The following is an 8,485-nucleotide window of genomic DNA, read 5'->3' as shown; positions in this document are numbered from 1 at the left end:
CGGAATGACAGACTCTGACAATCATTAAACCAGCCAAGCCTGATTTCCCAGCACCGCCTGCTAGGATCTGGGCCAAGTGGCACGGAATATGCAAATCACCTGAGACCCGGAGCCCAGTCTGAAGGCCAGGAAATCCCCTGCATCCAATGAGCCACCAGCTCAGGTTACAACTGGGGAGGCACACAGAGGACCTGGCGGGGAGGAGCTCTGCTTTGCTCTATTTAGAGCGGGCGGGGGGAGCGCTCTGACCACTCTCATCACTGCTACCTGGCGGAGCCTTCCACCGCTTAGATTTCTTCCCTTCCTGTGGCCCCAGAAGCCTGCTCACCCGCCTGCCACACCGAACCCTGACACTCGGTAGGGTCACATTCCCTAACTCCGGCCACGGGAACCGTCCAGTGGATTTACAGTTCTGAACTTGGTCACTCTAGCTTGGAGGCTCCTAGCTGGAGTGTCGGAGCTATTATGGGTGTACCCTGGGACTGGTCAGAGACCAGATCGGTGTCTTGGAGGGACAGGGTGGCTTCTTTGGTTCAAGAGCCCAGGTGATTTGTGGAGGGAGCCCTAGCAGAATTTTTATCATGGTTCCACCCGCTTTGAGATTATTTTTATTTTTTCGGAGCAGAATTTCCCAGCCTTCTAGGCTCAAGAGAGCATCCAGCCTCAGCTTCTCCAAGTAGCTGATTCTTGGTAGTGGTGTGCGGGGTGTTGAAGGGAGAATGTCTACCGCAACACCGAACTTACTGCCTCTTGGCTGTTGCTGCCCAGCCTTTGCCAGACAGTAATGGAAGTGTACCCTGACCTGCACCCTCACCGCCTTGTCTCCTCTTCCCAGGGGGCCTCATGGCTGCCACCTGTGAGATCAGCAACGTTTTTAGTAACTACTTCAACGCCATGTACAGTTCAGAAGACCCCACCCTGGCTCCTGCTCCTCCGACTACCTTTGGCACTGAAGACTTGGTGTTGACCCTGAACAACCAACAGATGTCACTGGGAGGTCCAGGTGAGGGCCGTGACAAATCTTCATGGATGGGACACCAGCTTGAGAGGGTCATAGATAAATGGGCAGGGAGGAAGGTCTCTGAGGGTATCCCAGGGCTAGGGGCTGGAGAGAATTTATTCATTCATATATTTGAGTTGTACTGGGAAAAGGACCCAAGCAAGACCTTATTCCCACTAGACTGTATTCCTAGTCCCTGAGAAGACTGTAGTGGCTGAGGTGGTGGGACTATAAGGATTGTGGTGACAGATTAAGGGAGGACGCACTGAGACCAGCCATGTTGTGATTATGAATATTTATCTGTCCCCCCCACCACCACCCTGTGGGTTGTGTAGGATCTCAGACAAGATCCCAAAGGGACAGAACTGATCCTCTGGCTGTACTCCACCTTGCAGAGAAGGCAAGCTGGACCGGAGAGCGGCCCCAGTTCTGGTCGAAGACCCAGGTACTTGACTGGATCAGCTACCAGGTGGAGAAGAACAAGTATGACGCCAGCTCCATCGACTTCTCCCGCTGCGACATGGATGGAGCCACCCTCTGCAGCTGTGCGCTGGAGGAGTTGCGTCTAGTCTTTGGGCCTCTGGGAGACCAACTCCATGCCCAGCTTCGGGACCTCAGTAAGTCTAGGCCGGGGAGCCACGGGGCCTAGAGAATAAACGGGGGCAGGGGAGGGGATGGGACTTGGGGAGGACTTGAAGCTCCTGGCTAGAGGGTCCAGCCATCGAGCCCCTGCTGGAACAATGACCTCCCTCTCTGCCTCCGCCAGCCTCCAGCTCTTCTGATGAACTCAGCTGGATCATCGAGTTGCTGGAGAAGGACGGCATGGCCTTCCAAGAGGGCCCAGGAGACTCCGGCCCCTTTGGTGAGAATCCATTTTCTTTCCTTCCCCTCCCTAGCGTGCCGTGTCCCTTCTGCAACTCTAACAAAGTGCTAGAGATAGTCTCCCGACTTGAAAAAAGTCCATAGTCACTTCTCTGGCCCCCTGGGGGTTGTGCCCGTCCTCACTGGTCTTCTGGGCCTCTCTAAGCTCTAACTTCTTTTTCTCAGATCAGGGAAGTCCTTTTGGCCAGGAGTTACTGGATGATGGCCGCCAGGCCAGTCCCTACTACGGCAGTACCTATGGCCCTGGAGCGCCCTCCCCTGGTAGCTCTGATGTCTCCATTACAGGTAAGAGTCCTGCCCTTGCCCCATAGTCTCCCTTCTCCAAATGCCCCAGAGTACTTGTAGTTCTTAGACTGAGTACCTGAAATCTGTAGGCTGGCCCTGGCACTCAAGCTGTGTTCTTCACCCCTAGGGACCGCTACTTCCCAGAGTTCCCACTCCTCTGACTCCGGTGGAAGTGATGTGGACCTGGACCTCACTGATAGCAAGGTCTTCCCTAGAGGTGAGTTGAGAGCTGTTCTTGGGGGTCCTGTCCACAGTGTCCAGCCACTCTCTTCTACTCTCCCCTGCTCTACGGCTGTGGTTTCTGTAGCAGGGCTCCCCGTTGACACCCTGCACACCTTCTCTTCACCTTCCAACCCCTTCCCATAGACGGCTTTCCTGACTATAAGAAGGCAGAACCCAAGCACGGAAAGAGGAAACGGGGGCGTCCCCGAAAGCTGAGCAAAGAATATTGGGACTGCCTGGAGGGCAAGAAAAGCAAGCACGGTAAGTTCTGGGGGGCTGACGGGCCTGAGGCAGAGGGACACTATTCCTTCAGCCTCCTCTAGCCTCTCTTGGCTGCTGGAACTTGATTGCATTGTTAGCTTTGTGAACAGTTGTCGAGCTCCATGGCATTCGTTACCACCTCTTCGAAGAGGCTGGCTTTGACTTAGAGAAGAAGGGAACTGAGGGTCCTAGAGGAGGCCATGGAGAGTCCAGTCTTCCCTCACACTTCCTTGTTAACTATCTGTGTACTTGACCCCTATCTTGCCTGATGGAACTTTCCGATGGGGATGAGGCAGCTGGTGGGTGCTCAAAGCCAGGCAGGCTGGGGTGGCTGGGACTCCAGGCACAGTGTACTGAAGGAGCCTCAGGCTTTGTGTTCTCCAGCTGCTCCGAACCACCTGGAGGTCACCCCAAAGGTCTTGCCTGCCGCCTCTTCCACACACACAGACCTGCACGTACGCACTCGTTGCCTGCTTTTGTTCTTGTCCTGAGGGGACTGTTAATTCCGGGAAGCTGCTTCTTGATCCCTCAGGCTATAGGCAGCTCTCTGACCCCATGTGTGCCAAGTTCTCACCAACAGTGGTCCCCACTGATCTATGAGCCCCTCACCAAGAAGCGTGTCTCTGTCACTGTCCCAGCTTAACCAGATTTTTGATCCTTATCTGGTGTGAGAATCGTGTGCTCTGTGCAGTCTGCCTAGCGCACTGCATTTTGGGGCAAGAAAGGAAGCAGCCACTATAGCGATCACGAGGGGGACATTGTAGATACTCTCACATGCCTTGACTTTTAGCATCGTGGGGGTAGGTGAGGCCAGGTGGCCTGGAGAGGGGCACCCCAGACTGATAATTGCGGAAATCTTCTCTTGTAGCCCCCAGAGGTACTCACCTGTGGGAGTTCATCCGGGATATCCTTATCCACCCCGAGCTCAACGAAGGCCTCATGAAATGGGAGAACCGGCATGAGGGCGTGTTCAAGTTTCTTCGCTCAGAGGCCGTGGCCCAACTATGGGGCCAAAAGAAAAAGAACAGCAACATGACCTATGAGAAGCTGAGCCGGGCCATGAGGTGAGCTGTCAGGGACCTCTGTTTGGACTCTACTGGCTTCTGCTAGGTTTCCTGTGATAGGTGTGAGGCCCCTGTGGAGAGGACAAGGACAGCGTTTTGGCCTGTATTGTCGGTTAAGTGGAGAGAGCACTAGGCAGACACTGTGAGCACGCTTAGCTTTAGGTAGCATTTCTGTGTTTCCTGCAGACTTGTTCTAAGAAAGACACTTGGTGAGAGAAAGAATAGAGATTGACAGCTCAGCTCCCTTGACTCAGGGTCACAATTTCTTCCCGTGTGCCACAAAGGTGGACTAGCTCAGCATCACTAATGTCCCCTCTGTCCCTCTGTTCGTGAGCCTTTATGAAAAGCCCCAGGACATAGCCAGAAGGCACAGAGAAGTTAATGCAGGAGCAGGTGCTCTGGCTATAATTACAGATCAACGTGGCAACAACAGGTGAGATGAAGGAAAACTCAGGCAGCGAGGGCAGGCTCGGCACAGTGGGAAGCTCAGTCCACGGCACGGCTCTTGCCTGCACCTCTGACCACCTCCTTCCCACGCAGGTACTACTACAAACGGGAGATCCTGGAACGGGTGGATGGCCGGCGGCTCGTCTACAAGTTTGGCAAGAACTCCAGTGGCTGGAAGGAGGAAGAGGTTGGAGAGAGTCGGAATTAACAGTCTGGGCTGGACCCAGGACCTGACACCAGCATAAACTCCAGAACTGAAGCCTTCCTGGAAGGACAGGCAGGCCTGAAGGCCCCCTTACTGTGGATGTGTTCCCTGTGTTGCTGTAGAGGAAGACCTTGTTGGGCGTGTCCTCAGAAGTATCCTGAAGTGCAGCCTTTGGCCTCTCCTCGCCCTCTTGGAATTACAAGCCTCGAGGTTTGAACCAACTTGTTCACTCTCCAGCTGTGAATCCAGTTCCTTCTAGTCCCAACACTGACTGCAGAAGAGACCCACCTGCAGATGCCTGGCCTCAGCCAAGGAGGCTGGGGAGACTGTGGGAGGAGAGACTGCAGGGACAGAGGGGACAGGGTTGTGTCCTCCAGTACTTCTCGGACTGGCTTCCATCTCTCTGCTGCTTAGTACTCAGGCTCCACAGACGGGGGTCGGGGCATCCCTAATTTATGTGCTATAAATATTTCAGGTGTATATAGAGAGCTATTTTTTCTAATGCATTTCCCCCTCCCTGCTCTTCTCCACTGAGTGCTGGTGGCCAAACTGATTGTTCTAGGGCCCCTAACTGGACCAGCGAGAAGTTGGGTGATGCCAGAGGCCCCAAGATGGGGCTCCTGGATCCCCTTTCCTGTGAATGGAGGCTGAAACCTCCAATAAAGTGCCTTCTGGGCTTTTTCTAACCTTGGTCTGAGCTATCTGTGTACTGAAATTTGGGGCTCTAGATTGGCTAAGGCATGGAAACGGGAGGGAGAAGAGGTAAACGTGCAGAAAGATGTGGGGGGGTGCTGGGTGTGAACTTCTGCAGTTAGAGGGTCGGCTGGTGGTCGAGAGAAGAAAATGGGTGAGGTAGCTGACAACTGAAGAAGGACCCATGACTTCACACAAGCAAGGACACGAGCTTAGAAACAGGACCAGGGCTATCCTGTTGCCACCAACCATGTGCTCAGAGACCTTGGCCAAATCCATCTTCTTCAGGGCTGCTTCCTCCTGTACAACACAAGAGTTTGGATCTGACGTCCTCCAAGGAGTCTAGAGTTGCAAGTCCCGCCTTGTCAATAGATGCTTTTGCACTCTGGCCAATTTGGCTGCACGCTAAAGATCTGTAACCTGAATCCTAGCGTCGTGACTGACATGAAAGCACAGATAGGATCTTGTAACGGGAAAAGCAAAACAAAGCTGGAGATGAATGCTTGATGAGAGGGAGTGGGAGCTGGTGATGGTTGACAGCCAAGTCCTCAGCCAGGCTTGGCTGCTCTAGCCCCATGCTATCCTCTCCCAAGAAGAGATGATCCCAGTGTCGATGCAGAGTGAGAGTCCATAGGTATTCCACAGAGCTGAAGGGCCCTGCCCCCTACCCTGTGCTTGGGGGCTTCTCCAACCTGGTTTTTGGTTTGGAAACGGAGAGAGACAGGATTTCACAGTATAGACTAGACTGGCCTCAAGCTTAGAGATCCCATGATCTGTCTGTGTCAGCACCCCCATGCCCCCAGTACTTGGATGAAAGCCATGCACTACACCACCCGGATCTCTCTGTCTCTCTCCGTCTCTGTTTTCTATATAATTTTTTTCTTTAACAATTCAAGAAAGAAAATGTTTTATTGGGTATTTTCCAAGAGAAAATCTTTGAAACATTAAAGGAAAAAAAAATGATATGTTCAAACGTAGAGGTCCTAAGCCACATGGTGGTGGCAGCGGCAGCACGTCCCTTTAATTCCAGCATGCAGAAGGCTGATCTTTAGGCTAGCCTGGTCTATAGAGTAAGTTCCAGAAGAGCCTCAATTTCTTCAGAGTTTCTGCTTTGCTGCTTCTCTGTGGGGCTGGGATCTGAGCTGTCCTCAGCTGAAGCCATGCCACTGTTGGCCGCTCCTGAGTGAAGTGCAGTGGGGGGCATGGCCTTTCACTCGCCTGTAACTCCAGCACTTGGGAAGGAGAAGCAGGACTGCTATGAGTTTAGTTGGTTGGTTGGTTTGGTTTGGTTTAGCTTTTCCATACAGGGTTTTCTCTGTGTAGTCCTGGCTATCCTGGAACTCCCTCTGTAGACCAGGCTGGCCTTGAACTCACAGAGATCCACCTGCCTCTGCCTTCTGAGTGCTGGGGGTGTGCCACCACCATCCTACGCACTGTGTGTGGCTCCACTTGGCCAAACAATGACCTCATTTGTATGCGTTGTACACTGATAGTTTCTCTACAGATGTGCTCTGGAGTCTGTCTTTAAAGAGAAAACTTCAGGTGGATATCCGTAAGTTTGAGGCCAGCCTGGTCTACAAAGCAAGTTCCCGGATAGCCATAGTCAGAGCTGTTAAATAGAGAAATAGAGAAACCCTGGAGAGAGAAAGAGAGAGAGAGAGAGAGAGAGAGAGAGAGAGAGAGAGAGAGACTGGAAGACAGAAACAGAGAGACAGAGACAGAGAAAGAGAGAGACAGACACACAGAGAAAGACAGAAAGAGAAGAGACAGTCTGAGGAGAGGGAGAGAGGGAGAGAACCTCTTGCTGCTGGAGGTCCCCTAATCAAAAGTAGGAGGTTTGAGGGGAAAGGTCATCTTTGCTGTGCTTTGCTCAGTTTTCCCAGCTCCAAAGAGACCTCTGAGGTGAGTCTCGCCCGTGAGGTATGAGTGGAGCTAGAAGGCTGAAAAGCCTGCCAAAGCTCTAGCACGGCTGAAGCAGCTGCACCTGAGGCCTGAGCAGACCTTTGGTCTGCCCTCCTCAGTTTATGAGGTGCTTCTCTAACTCCAGTATCACAATGGATCTATCCCATACCCTCCGAGAAGACCAGGTGTCCCAAAGCACTGACAGGAGCCAAAGCTGGCCCAAGGTCACTGTCAGGTGACAGCTGGGACCAGAAACCCAGCATTCCGGCCAGGGCCTGGAGCAGAGTCCTCAGGGGCAACCTTTTATGATACAGTTTCACTCTGTAACCAAACTGGTCTTGGACTCTATCCATGTTGTAGCTCAAGCATGTCTTGAGCTAGCATTGATCCTCCTGCCTCAGCCACCCAAGTTCCCAGAAAACTTCTTTGGCATTTTTGGTTGTTTGTTTTGCTTTTATCTTTTTGAGAAAGGATCTCACAGACTAAACAACCCACAGTTCAATATGAAGTCTCAGCTGGCCTCAAACCTCCTTGCTTTAACCTTAAAAGGCTGTCATGCCCAGCCTCTGGGGACACTTCTTACCCACAACATTCACCTCAATAGTTCTCTCTCCTGTCCACCCAGACCCCTAGGCTGGCATTTCTCAGTTCTCTGTGGAAGGCCGAAAACTTATCCCAAGTCTCAGCAGCCCAGGTCCTCTATCCAGTCCTCTGCCACCTGCCCTGGGTCCCCTAGGGTGTGCCCTGGGTGCGGCTTTTTATATCCTGCCCTGAGCCGGTCACCTCTTATCAACTTCTGTGGGATCATGTGTGTTGCTGGGTGGGTCAGAGAGAGGTCAACCCTCCACGGCTTGGGTGTGCCCAATGGGCCCAGGCCTGGGGCAGGGCGGAGGGTGGAGGGGGGCTGGGCATGCCTCTTCTGAATGGTTCCCAGAATCCCACAACCTCACCCTCCTATCATATCTGGGGCATTCTAGATTTGCAGAATAGGAGGTGAAGAAGGGAAGGGTTTTGTTTGGTTTGCCGTTAATTTAATGAGAGGGTGACTATGTCACTGAATATTACTGGGGAAAGATTCTCTGTCTCTCTCTTTCTCTCTCTGTATGTGTGTCTCTGTTTCTCTCTTTCTTTTTTTAAGACAGGGTTTCTCTATGTAGAAACCCTTTTCCTCTCCTGGTTGTCCTGGAACTAACTTTCTGGCTTCCAACTCAGAGTGCTGCCTGCCCCTGCCTCCAGAGGGCTGGGATTAAAGGCCTGCACCACCATAACCAGCTGGAAAATGATTTCTTTATTGACTGCTATGCTGGGCCCTTTGGTTTTAGCCAACACCTTGTGAATCTCAATGCCCCCAAATCTGGAAGCTTTGTAAGGGACTTTTATTAGTTCAGCCATTTGTCCATCTGTCCGATTGTACCTTTCCGTCCTTACCCAGTGGCGGTGTGTCTAAACAAGCATACTCAGGTCAGCACCTAGCACAGAGAAGGTGCTTCCTAAGGAACTGTCACACTGCCCTGCAATTGTCCC

General features: G+C 52.5%; 1 protein-coding gene across 2 annotated transcripts; it reads left to right on the top strand.

The window, feature by feature from the left end:
* The first annotated feature begins 235 nt into the window (after positions 1-235).
* Elf3 (E74 like ETS transcription factor 3) lies at positions 236-5,052 on the top strand. 2 transcript variants are annotated; one of them, XM_028764731.1, is made up of 9 exons: positions 236-357; positions 836-1,003; positions 1,396-1,617; positions 1,767-1,862; positions 2,048-2,167; positions 2,295-2,384; positions 2,534-2,650; positions 3,519-3,714; positions 4,255-5,052. In XM_028764731.1, exons 2-9 carry the CDS (start codon positions 844-846, stop codon positions 4,367-4,369), a joined length of 1,116 nt encoding a protein of 371 aa, XP_028620564.1. In that variant the 5' UTR covers positions 236-357; positions 836-843; the 3' UTR covers positions 4,370-5,052. The 2 variants fall into 2 exon arrangements, with proteins under 2 accessions (XP_028620564.1, XP_028620563.1); XM_028764730.1 differs by having other exon boundaries at positions 1,336-1,617.
* Positions 5,053-8,485: the final 3,433 nt, after the last annotated feature.

Source organism: Grammomys surdaster, unplaced genomic scaffold, assembly GCF_004785775.1.
Source record: "Grammomys surdaster isolate TR1022 unplaced genomic scaffold, NIH_TR_1.0 145, whole genome shotgun sequence".
NCBI classification, from domain to species: domain Eukaryota; kingdom Metazoa; phylum Chordata; class Mammalia; order Rodentia; family Muridae; genus Grammomys; species Grammomys surdaster.
Note: the sequence above shows the minus strand (reverse complement) of the source record. Positions and strands in the feature narration are given on the sequence as shown.

What these genes read in the sequence shown, in the direction of transcription:
- Elf3 (XM_028764730.1), top strand. Translation starts at nt 844, where the DNA reads ATGGCTGCCACCTGTGAGATCAGCAACGTTTTTAGTAACTACTTCAAC. An exon ending in TAGCAAGGTCTTCCCTAGAG is followed by an intron (nt 2,385 to 2,533) that starts GTGAGTTGAGAG and finishes CCCTTCCCATAG; the next exon opens with ACGGCTTTCCTGACTATAAG. An exon ending in GGGCAAGAAAAGCAAGCACG is followed by an intron (nt 2,651 to 3,518) that starts GTAAGTTCTGGG and finishes CTTCTCTTGTAG; the next exon opens with CCCCCAGAGGTACTCACCTG.